The following is a 20,339-nucleotide window of genomic DNA, read 5'->3' as shown; positions in this document are numbered from 1 at the left end:
GTAGAAATAGAAGTCTTAAAATTTGCACAATATTTTTTTTATAATCCTGGACAATGTTGAGCCTGCTATTTTTAAGTCTTGATTGAGATCTTCCGATTGAAATGTTCTATATATATATATTATATAAGTATATCTATGAAACTAAGTAGGCCCTATTTTACAGTTTCTACATACAAAACCTCTCACCTATAATCTAGAATGAATTGGTGCTGGGGATCAAATTTTGTACCCAGAGTACTCATTTCTGACAATTTTGACATTTTAACAATCTACATGTATATCTTTTTGATTTTGTGCGAAGAAACTGTAAATGAATCAATCTCTGCTGAACTGAAGAAGGTTTCGCTGGGACTTAATTCTCACTTGCTGGTTCCAAGGCCCCACGGACCCCACCCTAACAATGGGGCTGCCTATAATGAAACCTAAAAAATACAGTTGTGTGACCCTAAAATTTTCTCTCTAATGACATATTTATTTGTGACAGGGGACTATCAAACTGCCCAGAAAGCTTCTCATTAAATCTTGACCTACAAGGTCATTCACTGTTATTTACAAAGTGCAAAATTTTAAAAAATAAATGAAAGTACCGGTATTTTTATCCAATTTAATATTGGACCTAATATCTCTGTGGGTTGTCTAGATCTAGTTTTATAAATTATTAATGTTTTGAAATTCTGTGATACTTTATTTATTTTTTCAGTCCAAAAAGATAGCCTTTCGAAAGCCATTCTTGCATCGCCCTTTTTTTTATCCTGAAGCCTTCATTGGACGTTAATCATTGTTATTTATATGTCTTCAAAAGAATGCTAAGATAAATTTGTCTTATTGGTTTTATGTTATAAATTATGTAATTGTTTTGGAAATCTGTGATACTATTTGTGAAGAATTTGTTTTTTTATTTTGTTACTGATATAATTGTTGTTTTCTTTTCTCTTTTGTACTAATTGAATAAAAAAAAGCTGTCTCATATATTGTTGTTTTTTTTTTTTAAAGTTCCCCAGTAGCCCTTTTAAATAAACTTTTCTTTGAAATACTTTCTAATGGGTAACTGGAGATGGCTCGGTATTAGGGGATGAAAGACACACCACACCGACTCCAGACGGGACTGGCACAGGCATAGACATGCCAGCAAAAACAGTCGGCCAATGTTGTCGTTATTTTTCTGACAAAGACTGTTGTAGCTAAAAAGCGAATTTCTGCTTTCAAAAAAGTCACAAAATCTGGTTGTTTCTTTTGTGAAAAAATAAGACTCAATTTCTCTGGATTAATTGATTTACGATATTATTGTGGTCTGCTTTATGAAAAGTTAAGTCCCTTTAATATTTCCAAGATAGACTCATTTACCCAGTCACCCTATTACATTTCCTCTCATCAAAATGTCTGGATAATTGAGACTGATAGCTTGTTTTTAGATGGAAAAGCGATAATAATCTCGCTCAAACTATTTCTGTTTCATATCAAATATTACAGAATATTGCAGGTAAATGTACCCTTGAAGATTTTGGTCCCAGATCTGCAAAGATTGGATAATAAATCTTTCCAGCATCGGTTAAAATTTGGGAACCTTTGAATGGAAACAGTGTCCCACGTCCACAGTCAACGAGTTTCTGATTTGACTGGCTTTTGAGTTTGTTGAGTTGATCAGCGTCCGTGTTGATTAGGCTACTGTGAAGGCCATACTGGCTTAAAGTGATTGTGCCCCCCCTCCCCCTCCCAACCCCTTTTCAATTTAGTGATTTCATCCCATTAGTGGTGCCCACCTTCGATGATTTCCACCCCAATTACAGGTGATTTCATCTCCTCCCACCCCCATGCTCTTGTCCCAGTAGGTAGTGGTTTTCATCTCTATCAATTCTCACCTCTATCGCAATAATTGAATTTCGTTTTCTCCCCAGAACTCGAATTGAGTGAATTAAAAAGGAAGGAGACCACTGCATTGCCAGTGTAAAGTGTGATCATGGTCCATAGGCTTAAATGCTTTATCTCATTTTAGGTCCTGTCAGGTACTGAAAAAAGACGACGAGAATGAAGAAGAGGGGTAGATTACGTGGAATAGAACTGTTAGAAAGACATTACAGTGTCAATAATAACTGGACTATTAGTAAACTATATATTGAACTCAGTAGTCTTATGAGGGTGACTAATGAACTCTGTAGCACTGATGATGATGTTAATACAAGGAAATCTAAATTAAATCAACTGATTAGAGAAGAGAGGGAGTTTTTACAGAAATTAATAGGTACAGATATCATAGGATTATATATTCTTTTTATTTTATATTTAAAAGAATCTGTAAATGAAACCAGTCTTGCAACAGATGAACAACAAGTGAGCCATAGTAAGCACATTAATAGTACAAGTCTTTTGCTCCTGGGAGCTTACAGACTTTACAGTCTACTTGTTTGTAAAGTTAATGCAAATTATTTATCATTGATTTGTAGATTCAACTGTAGTTGAGCAGACACAAGTTATCATAAAAACAGAGAAAAAAGAAGATTTTCATGGTAATTTTTATATTCTTCTTCCATTTGTAACTTTGTAGAATTAAGCTTGGAATGACTAAATGTCGTGAAAAATTTTCATTTGCTTTTTCTGAATACATGTACTTCAATTCCTATCACTGTAATTGTTTTGGACAGCTGTCTGCATCATATCTCTGAACAGCTATGAAGTGCCCTAAGTTTGAATCTCTGTCAAGAAAGAAGAAATTTCGAGTGTTTTATTCTTGGTGATTGACTTGAACCCTTCTTTCCAGTTACAACATTTCCAATTCTCTTGCTTTTTAGGTTTTCACTAATGAGAAACATTTCTTTCAGAGGGAGATCACATTCCTAAAACACCCATCAAGCAAGAAAAGACCAATACTTTATTAGTTCAAATACCAACAACAAGATCTGCCAGCAAGAGATCAGTCAAAGCAGTAACTAGTATCAGTGATGCTGATAAAAAACCTGATCAGGATGGTAGCATGGATGTTCATTGTATGGAGGGTAGTGGTAACAACTTGATGGATATTGCAGGTGATAAAGATGTAGCTGCAGCTTCAAATCCAACTCCCGAAGACCAGCAACAAGAGCTGATAATCATACCTGAGTTACCAAGTTTATCAAATGTTGGATTGGCATCACCAGAAACTACAGCTAATCATTCCATCTTAAACAGCGACAATGGTACAGTGACTAATTTCATGGTTGTTAAACCTCAAGATGTAGAGTTATCTAATCCTTTGGATGATGATCATGATGATTTCGTTGATGATGAGAATGATGTTGATTATACTATGGATGATGATGATGATGATGATGAAGCAGATGATGCAGCCCGATCTGAGGCTGAGGCTTATGCTCCCAAAGAACCTAAAGGTTAGTTTAGTAATCTTTTTTTAAAATTGTGGTTCTTTTGTCGTTCAACCCTTGTTGAATATGAATTTTGTTTTGTCAATGAATTAACAGTATAAAATTAATACTAGTTTTAGTCCCTTTCTCTCTAACAGATTTTTGATGGTAATTCCATTATGATTGAACTTTGTCTTTGTAAAAACTACTTTGCCTATGTATCAAGACTCTTTTTATTCATTGCAATGAATAGATCTAATGGTAACGATTGCATCTCATTTGTGAATAGTTGCAGCCCTAATCACAATATAAAATTTCCCTAGTCCTAAGCCCATACCAGGCTCTATAAATATATAGTTGCTAACAACGTCATTGGAACACTGTCTTTATGTGACAGTGGAATAGATCAGTTGTTAGTGAGTTGGATTGTCATCTGTTAGGCAATAAGGAGCCTGTGCCAGTGCCTCTGAGAGTCGATCCTGTGTCTAATCTCACCCCCAAGTACTAAGTGTTTGTAGTGTTAGTCCTGCATGAAGTAAATAGAAAAATAGAAATGTGTTAACTGCGACCAGTCATCGTCTAATGAGCTAAAACCGTTTTTTAAAAAGATTTTTAAAAGCTGTTCTGTTAAATTTTCCTCTGAAGATCATCCTACAGTTCAAATTGAAAAGGTCAGTTGAAAGCTTAGTATTTTCTATTTATTAATAAGCTATATAGATTTTTAACACTTTTTATCTTTTTTGGCAACTGTATATTAAGGTCGCAGTTACACAGCTTTATGGCCTTGACTTTTGTTTGTGATGTTGCATGTCACTTACAATTGATAACTCCTATGTTAAAAAATTCATTAGCTGCTACCTATGTTTTGCCATTATGTTGTTTTGGATTTCTGGTTTTGTTTTGTGGTTCAGGTTGTTAGTACTTGGTCTATTTATACATATATATTACACCAGCTCATTATTCTCAAAATTTTATTTAAAGAAATTATTAAACATGATAAAGAATAAATTCATAGCTAGGTGTTGCTTATATGGCAGGGCATGCTCACCTACATGATGACAATCTGTGATTGACATCCACTCCACTTGAAAATATTGCTTACTAAGTGTTTTTATTAAGGTCTGAATAGCATAAGTTTATTATTTGAACTTTATACAAATAAAGACCAAAATCCCACATATTTTGAATCATCATTGAGATGTCTGTTTGTCAATTTGACTTTCTCCATTTCAGGCAAGTCAAGTAAAGAGACTAATTTGAAGAAAACCAAAAAGAATTCCAGTCAAGAGGGAGAAATGTTCCGTAGGAAAGGACAGAATTTTCAATGTACAGAATGCAATGAAAAATTCAGCAAGAAAATGGGAATTAACCACCATCTGAAATCTCATGCAGTCGACTCAGTTAACTTGTGTCCTCACTGTGGTCTCAGCTTCGAAGGACAAAATTTATTGGAAAGACATTTTCAGTTGAAACATAGGAACGAACCTATTTCCAATCCAAATATTGATGATAAGTTTATTTGTGGAGGATGTCCTCGAATCTTCACTAATTTATTTCATTTGAAAACTCATCGAAGTGCCGAACATCACAATAAGGAATATGAATGCGAATATTGTCAAGAATATTTTTCGAATGGAAACGATCATATCAAACATCTAGAAACCCATCCATATCATTGTCTGATCTGTAACGAGACATTCGACAAAAAGGTGCTCCTGGATATTCATCAAAATCATATACACGAAGATGAACAATATTTACATTGTCCCATCTGCCACGAACATTTTAAATTTTTTTCTGATTTAGCAGAGCATTATGGGACACATGTTAACGACGATAATGCACATGTGTGCTTTGTTTGTCATAGACAGTTTTCAACCATAGATATATTGTACGATCATTTACATATTCACAGTGTTTATAAACAAGTTCCTTGTCCAAACTGTCCAATGAGATTTAAGACAGTTCAAGCCTTCATCAAACATAATGACGTCATTCATAAAATTGTCAGTGAGAACAAAGGTCGTTGTGGTGGCTGTGGGGTCATATTTAAAACAAAATGGCTGCTGAAGAGACATCAGCAAATTGAGGACGAAGTCACGTTAAAGCCGTGCAATGAATGTACTATGACATTTACTTGTTGTCGTAATCTGTTGACTCATAAACGATCATTACACATGACGGACGTATCTGGTAAAAAATATGTGTGTGACCTTTGTGGGAAATTATTTGCGTGTAGTGGAACATTGAAACGTCATGTGGTTACACACAGTGGAATCAAACCTTATAAATGTGATGTTTGTAATAAGTCTTATACTACAGATATGGGTAGAAAGCAGCATATGGCTTCTCATTTAAACTTACGTAGATTTCAATGTCATATCTGCAGTAAACAGTTCAATACTAATATGCATCTGAAAAGACACATGAAAACACATCGTGCTCAGCGAGATTTTCACTGTAATATCTGTAATAAAGCCTTTACTCAAGGTGGAAATTTAAAAGTTCATCAAAGGATTCATACTGGAGTCAAACCTTATAAATGTCAATATTGTGGGAAAGATTTTATGTATAGTGGGATTCTGAATGATCATGTGAAAAAACATCAACAAAATTACTTCTAGTTTAACATGACAGTGAATAATATGAATATATCTTGTAATATTTTAACAGGTGCTTGGAATAATTTGTGGTTATAGTTTGAACCTCATGCTTGACACCTTGAAAGCTTATTACAAGTATGGTCGAGTAAAGATATTAATGCATATAAACACAAATAATCCACTTTATTTTGAGATAAGAATAGAAAACATTGTCATAAATTTGGATTATTATTGCTTATCATATGCTTACTGGTATTATACATCTAATTCTAAAACTACTCTTGTTAATGTTCTGAGTCATACTCGAGTGTAAGAACAAATCAAACAAATTTAACCTGGAAACAGAAATGGCCTTAAATGTATATTACATGTGTATTATCTAATTATTACATTTCATGTAGGTAAACAATTGGATGTATAGGATTCTAGTGAAAGTAATGATTATGGATGTTCTTACAATTGTAATATTTACGATATTATTATAAATTATTATATATAATTTTATTTACAAGATTTTTGTTAAGAAGGATATTATGTTTTTAAGAAATCAACTTGTTATTAAATATAATTATGTCTAGAGAGAAATTGTGTTTATAAAATTCTATCTGATGCTGCTGACGTGTTTTGGATGCAAAATTCTCGAGACAGTGGCTAATTTAGGAGGGGGGCATAGTGCATAATACCCTCTAAAATAAGAAAGTTGAGCTGAGGTGCTCATCAATTACCTCATTTGTTAAGTTCCATCACTGACCCTTGTCTCAAATTTAGTGTCATGAATTATTCTATATTTCAGTGAAAAAGAGAAAGATGGTAAACAAGATAAGAAGAGAATCTACTAAGAATCGAGATCTGATACAGTGTAAGGAATGTGATGATCAGGTTTTTTATATTCAACGTCATTTAACACGTCATATCATGAAACAAAATCATATGTGTGACATCTGTCAATTAAGTTTTAATACAGATGATATTTTACTAAAACACATCGATACAAAACACAACGATTTCAACAGCAAAACTGACCAAAAGTTAGAAGAGCCAACACGATATGAATGTAACATTTGTAATAGAAGTTATTTACGTGAGGCGTATTTGGTTCTCCATATGAAATTTTGTAAACAAATTCAGTGTAAGTTTTGTCCTTCAACATTTAGAGATATGAAAGAATGGAAACTCCACGAAGAAGCTCATAAACGCGAGTGTTTCACATGTAATAAAACTTTTGATACTATATTTGACTTGACCAATCATTTTAATCTCGAGCATCCAGATGACAAAACTTTAAATTGTTTTAAATGTAACAGTGCTCATGCCACCATATTGGAACTGGCTCGTCATTGTGAGACACATTTTAATGATGAAAATGGTTTGCAATGTATAATTTGTCGTAGATTTTTTAAGTTCAAAGTATCTCTAGTTGAACATTTGAGAATTCATACTGGAGAAAAACCTCATTTTTGCCTCAAGTGTTCAGAATCATTCACGCGCCGTTCTGATTTTCTCAAACATTTAAAAGACGAACATGAAGAAGGGAAGCAGGAATTTTGTGGCGGTTGTGGGGAAAGTTTTCCAAATAAATCTCTATTTTGGAAACATTCTCGGGATACAACTATCCCCAAAAAATGTCCACATTGTCACTTAGAATTTAATAATTGTCGATTATTACGGAATCATATTCAAAGACATCTAACAAAAGAGGAACGAAAAGTTTTTGTCTGCCAATATTGTGGTATAGCTTATACTAATAGAGACCAGTTAAAAAGTCACATCAATACCCATACTGGACAAAAACCTTTTAAATGTTCAGTCTGCCCTGCTGCCTTCACTAGTCGCTCTGCCTTACAAAAACATACCAAATCTCACGAAAATCAACGAGCTTTTCAATGTGAAGTTTGTAGTAAAATGTTTAATTTACATGCTGATTTAAACAGACATAGAAGAATTCACACAGCTCAGAAAGATTGGAAATGTGATGTTTGTAATAAATCATTTAATCAGGCTGGTAATCTGAAAGTTCATCAACGAATTCATTCTGGAGAGAAACCATATAAATGTGATGTTTGTAGTCAGGAATTTATGTATAAAGGGCTATATAATGATCATTTGAAGAAACATGGAAACCAAACTGATGCTATTCTGAGTATTATTAAAAGTGAAACGGCATGAATCGGAATAACATTCTAGTTTGTTTGTAGGGATATACTTGTTCCATTTATTATTAGAACTCAATTCAAACAATCTAGAGAACTTATCAGAATGGAGAGAAATATTTTACTTTTAAATAGACACCCAAACTTCAAATGTGTTTGTTTTTCAATTATGTTAATATTTTTCCATTCTACCCAACCTCCCTTGCCTCATTTGGAGTTAACTTGCATTGCGCTACAATTATTTGTTATATCTAAATAGTCATGATATATAAAAAAAGCATAAAATTTATTGACATAGCAGCAAAATGTTTTGATTTCAAGTTGATTGTTTATAATAATTGTATTTATGGTATATTTGTTAATTTGTTAAATTTTGATACATTGTACATGGTGAAAATAAATTTTGATATTACTAAAAATGATTGTGTTTAAAGTATGATGATCAATTTTCATAATTGTGATGTTTGTAATAAGTTTTGTATAATAGCTCAGTCGGTAGCGTGTCATCCGCTAGGCTATTAGGTTCTGTGGGTTCCAATCCCACACATGCTAAGAACAATTCTGATTCCGAGGCTTGTGAGAGAGTCAGCCCTATGTCTGATTTTAACCTTTCACTAGAAAGAAGAAGAACAGTACTTCAGGTATCAGACCCTGTATAGGTGATAGTTATGATAAATCATATGGTAAAGTTATGATCTTTATTGAGCTAATACAGTGGAGCCAAATTTAACCAGATCGGTAGATCTGTCGAGTTGGCCTTGTCTACTGTCTGATTGACAAGTTCACATCTCATGCTAGCAACACTAAACTCTAATACATCAAAACTTTTTCCATGTCAGTTCTTATGACGTGTATCTGATTGAAAAATCTGATTTTAGCATAGTCGGGAGATAGTGAACCCCAAATTTACTTTGAACATCAGAAATTATTATTGAGATCCAACACTTGATCTTGCGTTCTTTCTATGTAATTCTTGATGTCATTTTGACAATGTCTTTAGCAAGTTAAGGGAACAAATGATACAGTAGTATAAAATATTTATTTTGTCACTTGTTTTCTTGAATTGAAGACTTTAATACCATTTTGCATGGAAGCTCTAGCATACCTGGTTAACAGAGCACCAACATCTAGTTTCTCTGTCGTCAAGTCTCTACAATACAGAAAAAGAAACCTTGATAATACATTCAGGTCACAGAAAATGGCTAGTATGTTATGGCTAGTTACCTGCTCAACAATCTAAGATATTTGGAGGCATGATAAATAGCTGGACAAGACTTCTAATCTTTTCTTTAAACACGATATATCAATATATTGATAAGGTTTTTCTTGAGCCAAGGACCATTTCTTTCTACCCATATCAATATATAGAAATGTAGATAAAGAATTATTGCAATGTACCATGAATATTTAATGGGCATTGTACAAATAGATCATGAATTACAATGATATTTTGGTATATGAGGTAACAGGGCTGTTGATTTGACTGTATTTTTCAAGTCATAACGGAAAAACCAGCAAAGATCTATCGGACAAAAAGTATATATAATCTTGCAGATATTCAAAATAAATATAGAATTGTAAACAACAGTACTAACTTGATATAAGGAGTGATGTCATCTCGTGTCCATTTTTCTCGAGTTTTAAACAGGAATTCAAATCTTTCCTGAATATCTTCTGGTAAATCTTCAACAGGAAAATGCCAAATAACAGGAATATTACAGTCCAGATTTGTTAATGCCAGCCCCTGATGAAAAAGAAACATTGATATTTTAAAGAACAAATTAGTTTCCTGAGCATCCATTCCATAATCTGGTTCTTGGACAAACCTCTTGTAAATGATCACTATCATGAGAACATGGGTCCCAATGATCATTTCCATCGCCTTGGCCAATACTACTCCCATTGATCAGTAAGTTCACAAGGACTTTACCAGCTAGGCCCTTGGCCAACCCTCTAAGCATTGGTCACTTGGGTTCTAGAGGATCCCACCATTAGATAACCTTGTTTAAATAAGTATGGATCTTTAAGAGTGATCATAACCAAAATTCACATTCCGAGCTAGTTTCTATGACCCTGGCAAAAATACCTGACCTCTAATTGTGAAGTATCAGTTTTCATTCCTTCAGGTACGCTCTGTTGCCAAACTTCTAAAAATTCTTTATAATTAAACTGAAAAACAAGTCACTTTCATAATATTTGATTCATTTGACAAAGAAAATTTCTCTATATAACATTCAAGGGTATGAATTGATTTGTATTTGATCAATTATGCCCAATGAATAATCCGATCAACCTTCGCAACAATCAGTATTTTGGGGGGTTGATTTGAGTCTTGAATATATGTAAATAGTCTTCAGAATCTCTAGACCTGTATGAATATCACATAATCCCTTCAAATATACCTCAAACTAGAAATTTCACTGTCTATTTTATTATTAAAGCTCTTCTACCTGATGAAGTCTCAAAAGGAGTTGTCAAACATGGTAAATAATGGATACACACAGATAAGAAGTCTCAAATTTAAATGGTAAGCTGAGAGCACTATAACTGATTAGCTCAGCTGAACAGTTTCCTGTGTCTGAGACTAAGATAAAATTGGTTGAATGGATGGTGTACCTGCCCAATTCAATTATAATATATGATTTTCTGTGCCTACCTGCCCTGATCCACGTAGTAATAACTCAGCAAAAAATCTACAAACTCTATCTTCACTGATTTTATATACAACAGCTAAAACGTGAAATGGAAATAAATGAAATAAAGTTTTATGTCCTTCCTAGCACCTGTTTAGGCTAATGAGGACAGGTAATGCCATGCAGTGTGCAATGTGGAGATTTTCGTCATGATAGCAACAATGAGGATGCTTGAAATTGGGATAGCTTGTATAAGAAAGGTGTGAAACATAAGGAATATTATGATGAAAATTGACATACCATCTGACGTAGTATTTTTATCACAGTAAGTTTCTACAACATGGCTTATTACACACCTATAAATAAACATATTTATTACAGATTTAAAAAACAACACTCAACTCAACCATAAAAAAGGACTTTATATTTAAGACCCTTCCCAAGAGGAACCCTATCATGTCTCTGTGGTATTTAGTAGGTCAAGATTTGTTAGTCTAGAATGAGCCTACCTGGGAAAGAGATCTTGTAAAGTCTGACAACATTCTTCTAAAGGTATACCAGAATCTAACCAATCATTCTCATCTATTAACTGTAGAACATGATTTAATACTTGTGTTAAAAAATCAAACTCCAGTAATCTCCAATAACCTATTAACAAATATAAAACAAAATTCATTCAAATTATCCTTCGAATCTTATTTGACCTTGTATAAAGGCTTAAAAGCTGTGACTGTATTATTGGTGATCAAAATGGATAAACCTGGGGTCTAAAGATGATATTAGTGTTCTAGTCATCTGATTGGTTAATCACTTAAGTCAATTTTAAATTTTGTTTTGTTATCCAATCAGATAACCTTGTATTTCTTAAAATCTGGATTTTATTTAAGTAAAGTTTTGGGGAATAAGGCCCTTGAGCTACATGAATTAAAATTCTAGATATTTGGTTTTTTGTCTAGTTACTCCATTCGCCTTGCCTTAAGTCAAGATAAGATCAGAAACTAAAAAATTTTTTGTGAGATTATACCAAATTTGTTCTACAGTCAAAACAAACGCTACTAAATTTTGCGTCATACACTTACCATCTATGTGACAAGCTTTAAATTGATGAAGAGCTTGTAATATCTCTGATTCACTAGCTTGTATTGTATCTAATAAATCATTCAATGTATACTGAAATATACATCAAAATCCATTATTAATATATTACAGAATAAACATTCAGTTTCATTAAGTGACTTAATGTACAGCTACAGGTACTGCAAAATCAGTGATTTTTATTCCTACCAAATTCTTGTGGAAGTTCAGTGGAAGAATATCATATTGAGCATGAAATTATGATCAAAAGTTAAAAATATTTTTGTATACTTTACCTCACAGAATTTATAAGTTTTTACATGATTCAAAAGCATCAAAGCAAAAACCAAGTATTTGCTTTCACTTCTAAAATTTCACCTCTACATGAGAAGATATTTGCCTACCTTTTTACCCTGATGGTGTTCATCATTTTCACATTCTTTACCACTATAGGGATTTCTTTCTAATACTTCTTTTAATTTCTTTAATTTAGGTTTACAGGGTCGGAGTTCATAGTAGGTCTGTAATACTGAGGTTACCTGGATCAATATGTTCATATTAGAGAAGATATCTTAAAACACAACCAGATGTCTCTAATAAAGGCTAAATACCCTGGAGGACTAGATGATTTTTCCATGTCTGGCCCTTCGAATGACAGGGGGAAACTAGGTTGAAAATCTGAAGGTACTATCTCAACTCAAGTTGAGCCACCACCCTAACCTAAAGATGGAAGAAAAATGCTGAAACAGATTGGGAGTCCACTTAATATCATTTGAAATAAAATGAATGAATCTTCTTGGGTTTGACCTTTGACCTTACCTGATTAAAAGTAAGATGGACATCTCCCTCTGATGGTAAATCTTGGCTAAATTTTAGATCTGGTATTATTAATAATGAATTAGACGTTTCAGCTTCCTTGATATCATAGGTTTTATCTAGGGTACATAGAACAGCTCCATCCTCTTTATCTCCCCTTATTACAACTCTAGAATATAGAACAGTTAATAAATATACCAAGTAATAACTGCAAAAAGAAACCCGATATTGAAAATACATCGGTAGCAGCTAATGAACTTTTCACATTGAAAAGTACATCAATCATAAGTGATTAAGTATTTCATAATCAAAGTGGTATCAGGTGTCTTGAAGAGTGAGCACACCTTACCTGATGCCACACGCGCCATAAACATGCAGCACAGGCTGCTTTCAAGTTCCTTGTCCTAATTTTTCCTTTATTCGAAGAGAGTTAAATTCCTCCAAACAGTGAATATGAGGGAGGAACCACTGTTGATTCAGAATGAAATAATTTTGTATGAACTGTATCTGCAGTGATATTGTCTTTCTTAAAAAGCACAAGTTGAGTGTGAAACTGCAACTACAAATACCCCTATAGACCTATTAAATATAATGATCTATGCTTGCATCTAAGCTGGGGAGACATATTTTCTACGTACAAAACCAAGTATGTGTAATAATTTTCAAAACAATTGAATATTGCCAAATGGCATTTTAAAAATTCTCCAAAATTGTGATGTAGGACTACATAATATGTAGCTACCAGTATATACAAAAATGTAATATATATAATTTTTCACCTGTCACCAACTGTTAGACATTGTAGAATATTAGAATCTAATTCCATTAATTTGACCTTATCATTATCAAGTTCTTCACTGAATACAACACATTGTGTATTGGGTTTTATATCACTTCTTTCTAATTTAGCAAAACTTAACACTGATTCCACATCTTCTAGTGATCTACAATATAACAACAAAGTTAATCATAAATTATCATCATATTGCTATTTCATCTGACAGATGTAGTAATGTTTCAAAATGCATGGTGGTTTAATTGCCTAAAATCCAACAAGCAAGAACTTAACAATGCTGGTCGTAATCCACAGGTTTTACCGTAAAGACTCCATCAATTAGTCTGAAATATACTGTTATTGTCTTTTCTAAGAGCAAGGAAGATTTCGTGCGTATTATGAGAATTTTCTGGCCGCTATAAAAGATTTGTACTCAAATATGGTTAATGAGTAAAAATCAATCTAATTCTATTCAAATAGTGAGTAGAAATTACAACCTGTGAAGACAACTTTCGCTTTCTATATCATCCATATTAGCGCGCTTTTTAGTCAAGATTGTCCAGTCTTTACGGACAACGCCATCTATTCAAAATGGCTGCGCCCATGAAATAGTCGTGAAATTGAAAACAATCAAATGTTTTCCAAAATATTCCAATAACTTCAACCGAGAAACAATTATAAACTCTCAGCTAACTATTATCTAGCATAGATTTACAAGTTGTGCACGAAGCAGTAAATGTCGTTCTGATTTAGACCTTCAAATCTCGTTTGAATAATTTTAGTAAACAAAATGTAAACAAAAACAATTCCAAGAACATTCTAACATCAAATAAATCTAGATTCAAGCAGTATTAGTAAAATCTTTCTGTTTCCAATTGTGCTATCAACATGAAGAAAGACATTAAAGCAGACAAGCAGAGACCTTATAAACTCTCACATCAAAAAATTTGCCTGACTGGAGTAAATTTTGAGAAAAGATCAGTGATCGGCTACGTAGATTTGACAATCCATCCCTTACGACCTGATCTCAAACGAGTTAAAGTAAATTTTAAACAAGGGTGTATTTATCGTATCTGTATCAATGATCAGTGGGAGGCAGCTTTCCTTTACAATGATCCAACTCAAGAAATATGTCAAGGCGATGCCAAACAACGAAATCTAGACTTCTTTCAAAACTGTCATTTATCAGCTATGAATGCAGTGGATGCTGACAATGTCAATGGTGAAGTAACCATCAAGATGCCACCAGAAACAATTCCACTTATAGCTGAACTTCGACCTTTCAGAATTTGCATAGAATATTCATTGGAGAATCCGAAAGGTGGAATTCATTTTGTGGTTCCTGACATCAATGATGATATGGCTGATCGAGGTGCTCACATGTTTTCATACGGTCATGAAAATTCGTCAAGATTGTGGTTTCCGTGCATTGACACCTTCTGTGAACCGTGCACGTGGAAAATTGAGATAACTTGTCACCGAGACATGACGGCCGTGTCTTGTGGAGATTTGATAGAAGTGGTTTATTCCCCTTGTTTGATGAAAAAGACATTCCACTATTACATATCTACCCCTGTCAGTGCTCCTAATATCGCCATTGCTGTTGGTCCATTTGAGATTTTAGTAGATCCTAACATGCATGAAGTGACTCACTTTTGTTTACCACATTTAAGTGGTATTTTAAAACACACTACAGGCTATATTCATGAAGCTTTTGAATTCTATGAAGAACTGTTATCCAGTCGTTATCCATACTCGTATTATAAACAAGTATTTGTGGATGAAAGCTATGCCGATGTGAGTGTCTATGCCACCATGACAATATTTAGTACCAATTTACTTCACTCTTCAAGAATTATTGACCAGACTTTCCACACCAGGAATTTCATGGCCCAGGCTGTCGCTCAACAATTCTTTGGTACCTTTATTTCAATGGATGGTTGGTCTGATGCATGGCTTCCTAAAGGCATAGCTGGATATCTATCAACTTTGTTTATCAAAAGAACTTTCGGCAATAATGAATTCCGATACGAAATCAACAAGATTTTGAAAGAAGTTGCTGATTATGAGAATAAAGTTGGTGGAATCGTTTTGGATCCTACGAAAAAGGAATCCAATGTTCATTATTCCACTAAGAATCCTCATACCATTTCTCCAATGTATGCCGAGATGTTTTACAAAAAAGCTACCCTGGTAATACGTATCCTGGAACATAGAATTGGAACTGAATTAATCCTGCAAGCTTTGAATAAATTACTATCTCTGGCCTACACTGCCTCTCAACAAAAATTCTTAAACAACAATTGGACAAATATGTTACTGTCTACTAATTCCTTCTTAAAAATCATTTCTACTGTGACAGGGAAAGATATTTTACCTTTCCTTGAACAATGGGTCTATCAGAGTGGATGTGCTAGGTTTTATGGAAATTTTGTGTTTAATCGAAAGAGAAATGTGGTGGAGTTGGAAATTAAACAAGACAACAGTTCTAAAGGAGCTTTGAAATACGTAGGTCCTCTAACAGTTACCATACAGGAATTAGATGGATCTTTCAACCACACTTTTAAAATTGAAGAAAATAAAACAAAGTTTGAGATAACTTGTCATTCTAAAAGCCGAAGGAATAAAAAGAAAAAAATTCCATTGATGACTGGAGAGGAGGTAGATATGGATTTGAGTGCAATGGATGCTGATTCGCCTGTCTTATGGCTACGTTTAGATCCAGAGTTGAACACGCTTCGTCAGTGTGCATGGGAGCAACCAGATTATATGTGGCAGTATCAACTCCGCTATGAACGAGACGTCGTGGCTCAGAAAGAAGCCATTGAAGCTCTGTACAAGTTTGGGACACCTGCTACCCGATTGGCATTAACTGACACAATAGAGAATGACTCTTGTTACTATAAGGTGCGATGTGATGCCTGTCTCTGCCTGTCAAGCGTTGCCAACTCAATGGTCAGCAGTTGGGCGGGGCCACCAGCAATGATGACTATATTTAGAAAGACTTTTGGATCTCATTCATGCCCTTCTATAATCAGACAAAATAATTTCAATAACTTTCAACATTATTTCTTGTTAAAGACTATGCCAAAAGCAATGGCCCAGTTGAGGAATATTCACAGTATTTGTCCTATGGAGGTGATGAGATTTTTAATTGATTTGTTTAAGTATAATGATAACAGTAAGAATAAATACTCTGATAATTATTACAGAGCTGCTCTGATTGAAGCTCTGTGTGAGACTGTAACTCCTGCTGTTACCACAGTATCTCTCTCTGGACCTGGATTAAGCACAGATTACCTGAGCACTGATATGAGGTTAATTCTAGAGGAGTGTACTCGATGTTTAAATTTAGAAAAGTTGCTGCCCTGTTATAGACATACAGTGACTGTGAGCTGTTTGAAACTAATCAGAACAATGCAGAAATTTGGACACCTGCCAAATGATCCTGACCTTTTTCAAGCTTATGCTAATTATGGTGTATTTATGGACGTACGCCTGGCAGCTCTGACAGCATTAGTAGATTATGTTAAGTCTGAACATAGCAAGTCTATATTAGAGTGGCTCCTTGACTTGGTGGAAACTGATAAAGACACTGTCATAAGACACAAAGTATTGATGTTACTGGTGGATAATCCTCCCTTTAAGAAAGGTGACAGCAATTCTCTGAATACAATGGAGCTGGTAGACAGGCTCTGGATATTGATGAACTCAACATTGTGTTGTGATAGTCGTTTACGTTGTGGTGTAGCTGATTTTTATTACATTTTATATGGCAGAACGCGACCATCTTGTGTACCTATTCCTGAAAATATGATGGTGCTGAATTTGAAACAGAAAACAACTTTTTTGAATCCTGCTATTGTACCTGAAAAACTTCAAGATGATATTTTTGAAGAAGAATTATCAACAGAAGAGAACATATATCGCCAATCTAGAAGAGAACCAGGAGAGATCATTGTCACTCCAAAACGGAAAATTGAAAATCCAGCTAATCCTAAATCCCAATATGAATCTGCTTTCTTATCTTTTGTGAAGTCTTCGACTGGATTAGAAACAACAAAACCTGAAAGTGGTGCCACCCCAGCGAAACAAATCAAAATTGATTCTGAAGGGAAGGTCACAGCATTCGTAAAGCAACCTGAACCGAAAGAAGACTTGAGTCGTTTGAGTGAAGAATCAAGTTCCCCATCCCACAGTCAGACGTCATCTCAAGTGCCTCCTGCTTCAACCCAGAGTAGTCAATCGATTGATATACTGTGTAACCTGTCAGCTCCCAGTAACCCCCTGCCAGATCTCACCAAACCTTCCAGCAATTCTCAACCAGGACCTGATGGGGAAAGCTCCGGTAGATCTCATAAACCCAAAAAGAAGAAGAAAAAAAATAAACACAAGCACAAACATAAACATAAACACGACAAATCAAGAGACGAAGAGAAAATGTCAAAAGAAAAAAGTGAAATAAGTAGTGATCATCCAGTCTTTAGTAAAGTGCCATTGACGACGTTAAGAAGTCCGCCATCTTCACCAGAATTTCAAACCATTTAATTATTTCATTCCAATATAAGTATTTTCATTGTTAAAGATGTACCGTACATCAATTGTAGAGTGATATGATTATTTCATTTGACTACTTTTATATTTTCAAAATTTATTGTTGCATTTCTACATAGTATGCAATTGTTATCCAATTATAACCAAAGATATGCAAATGGAATAGGGTATATTAAAGGTAGATCAAGTGTTTATTCAAACTTATCGATTATTTCATTTTACATTTTGTTTTGCCTTGGTTTAAATGTTCCAAATTTCATTAATTTATGTCTTTGATATTGTGCAATGCCTTTTATAGCTCAGAAAAGTAGAGCGTAATACTCATTTCATTGTATGAATTGCTTTATTCTGTAATTTATGTATATTCTTGTCAATTATTGAATTAGTAAGATACATAAGAATAAGATATGTATTGAGAGATATCGATCCTATGTTTATTTATTTTGAGTATAATATATTATAGATAACATTGATTAGATTTTCATAGTCCGAAACTCCCAGTTTCTACTACTACTGTCTGAATTATTTATCATAGTCATATTTTGAAACAAGAGGGACACATAACTTCATAAATCTAACTGTGGCTTCTTTTTAGTTGAATCACTGAACTTTTCAAAATGAAAATCGTAACAATCCTATCCACAAAATGAAACATGAGATTCAAAATCACAGTTTGACAATACTTTGGTTTAAGACTTGAACAATATTTAGAATTGAGGAGTACATATCACAAATTTGTGGTAGCATTGGTAGCAGCTAATAAACTTTACATATGAAAAAAGTTATACATTATATGTATGTGGTCATCAGATGAAATAATGATTATATATCTACTACAGACTGGAAAGTGTCAGGTAGTTTCAGACTAGTCTTATCTATGAGACAATCCTTAATTTTACTGAATCATTGTATCTTTAAAGTTGTAGTTCCCCTTGTATTCTAATTAAAATTGGCTTACAATTCCATTTTCTTTTTTTATGAAAATTTTCCTCTGAATTATAATTAAAATTAAATTACAAATTGTTTTCATTTTTTTGCTGATAATTTTTCTTCATTGAAATCTATCAATTTTTCTACTTAAGTCAGGTTCTAAAGAAGTCAATTGTTTTGTAGGACGCATTTCTTGCTAAAAGAGAGGAATTGTGAGAATGCGAAACTCAAAGATATGTTAAATTGGTCTACTTTGGTTTTAGCTATCCCCAATTGGTCATTGTTAGCAAGAAATGCGTCCATTATGACATGCTTTGATTGGTTTAAAGTAGCATCTTAAGAGAACAACTGCAGTAGAATATAATATCATATTACAGTGTATCAAAATATTGTATATTATTGATGTATGTACCGTATATTTCCTAATATAATACTCATCCCTTCTTTACCCCATCAAAATCTGGAAAAATTCATTTATCTGTATATAATGCGCACACCTTGTTGAAGAAGAATTTGAGGTTGGAGATGGCATAACACAGACACCAAAATAGTGAGTGATAAAAAGGCATATTCCACTATCACCTTACTTAGACTAACATGAATATTTTGTACAATATTCCTTTAATGCAGGCCTCATTATTACTATTTATATTCAGAAATATACAGTAGTAGTATAATATATATTTATCTTGGTTATATTAGGGTCCTAGTTCTACACCTACACAAGTTATTAAATACTATGTACTGTCATCCTAATCAAAGGATTGTACCCTACCAATTCTTTACATCTATTTTGAAATTCTAATTTGATAAGAGAGAGGTCAAAGTTTAAAGTATATCAAAATTTTACTTGAGATACTTCGACTGTACATAAACATTAGTATATCAATTATTATCTAGATATATCATTGAAAATCAAGTTCCACTGTGTTGTCTGTTCACTGGATAAATTTTGTGAAATAATCACAATATTTTTGTTGATTTTGTTATTATGGACAATTTATAAAACGATATTTGTCCAGAAAAGTTGGATGAAAAACTTCAATTTTGTTAATTCTATCGACTATTTTTGTTTAAAACAAAATTTGTGCAGAAAAGTAGGACATAAAACTCTAATGCATTCCTTATCTAAAGTTGGAACAGTGCTGTTGTAATCTTATCCATTTAGACAACAAGTGATTTGCAATTTCACACTTTTTAGTTTATATTTTATAAACAAATGATACCAATTATTTTCTTCAAACATTGGATGTTATTGGATGATATTTGAGAATGATATTTGATTGATTAAGACTGATTTAGAGACTTGTTTAGTTGGTTGAATTACATACATTTGTATAGACATGTGACAGAAGTGGAAAATGCTGATCTTTCTATATAATTAAGGATTTATATATTGCTCTACAATTGATATATTAAGCACTATTTTAACAGTGAAAATACTATATTAGTATAATTAAGGATTTGAA

At 33.4% G+C, this 20,339-nt stretch overlaps 3 protein-coding genes across 3 annotated transcripts; 2 read left to right on the top strand and 1 right to left on the bottom strand.

Moving 5' to 3' along the window:
• Positions 1–4,630: 4,630 nt before the first annotated feature.
• Positions 4,631–8,487, top strand: LOTGIDRAFT_208580 (hypothetical protein; the record flags this gene model as incomplete). The annotated part of the gene is made up of 3 exons (XM_009045865.1): positions 4,631–4,735; positions 5,444–5,909; positions 7,347–8,487. The coding sequence occupies 3 exons, from the start codon at positions 4,631–4,633 to the stop codon at positions 8,102–8,104; spliced, it is 1,329 nt and encodes a 442-aa protein (XP_009044113.1). The 3' UTR covers positions 8,105–8,487.
• A 622-nt stretch (positions 8,488–9,109) lies between these two features.
• Positions 9,110–13,892, bottom strand: LOTGIDRAFT_208569 (hypothetical protein). Its single transcript, XM_009045864.1, has 11 exons — positions 13,884–13,892; positions 13,391–13,555; positions 12,615–12,780; positions 12,200–12,334; positions 11,801–11,891; positions 11,231–11,369; positions 11,022–11,077; positions 10,745–10,818; positions 10,180–10,257; positions 9,684–9,832; positions 9,110–9,238 (listed from the first exon to the last, which is right to left on the bottom strand). The coding sequence occupies exons 2-11, from the start codon at positions 13,435–13,437 to the stop codon at positions 9,127–9,129; spliced, it is 1,047 nt and encodes a 348-aa protein (XP_009044112.1). The 5' UTR covers positions 13,438–13,555; positions 13,884–13,892; the 3' UTR covers positions 9,110–9,126.
• Positions 13,893–13,986: 94 nt separating this feature from the next.
• LOTGIDRAFT_228096 (hypothetical protein) lies at positions 13,987–17,851 on the top strand (the record flags this gene model as incomplete). The annotated part of the gene is made up of 2 exons (XM_009045863.1): positions 13,987–17,517; positions 17,714–17,851. Exons 1-2 carry the CDS (start codon positions 14,275–14,277, stop codon positions 17,849–17,851), a joined length of 3,381 nt encoding a protein of 1,126 aa, XP_009044111.1. The 5' UTR covers positions 13,987–14,274.
• Positions 17,852–20,339: the final 2,488 nt, after the last annotated feature.

Source organism: Lottia gigantea, assembly GCF_000327385.1.
Source record: "Lottia gigantea unplaced genomic scaffold LOTGIsca_1, whole genome shotgun sequence".
Taxonomy (NCBI): Eukaryota; Metazoa; Mollusca; class Gastropoda; family Lottiidae; genus Lottia; species Lottia gigantea.
The sequence above is the reverse complement of the archived record's forward strand: the minus strand, read 5'-3'. Positions and strand labels throughout refer to the sequence as shown.

Coding starts and splice junctions, on each gene's coding strand:
- LOTGIDRAFT_208569 (XM_009045864.1), bottom strand. CDS start 13,437: ATGGAATTAGATTCTAATATTCTACAATGTCTAACAGTTGGTGACAG. Junction 12,335..12,614: donor TCCATCTTACTTTTAATCAG/GTAAGGTCAAAG, acceptor ATATTGATCCAG/GTAACCTCAGTATTACAGAC. Junction 11,892..12,199: donor AACACCATCAGGGTAAAAAG/GTAGGCAAATAT, acceptor TGTATATTTCAG/TATACATTGAATGATTTATT.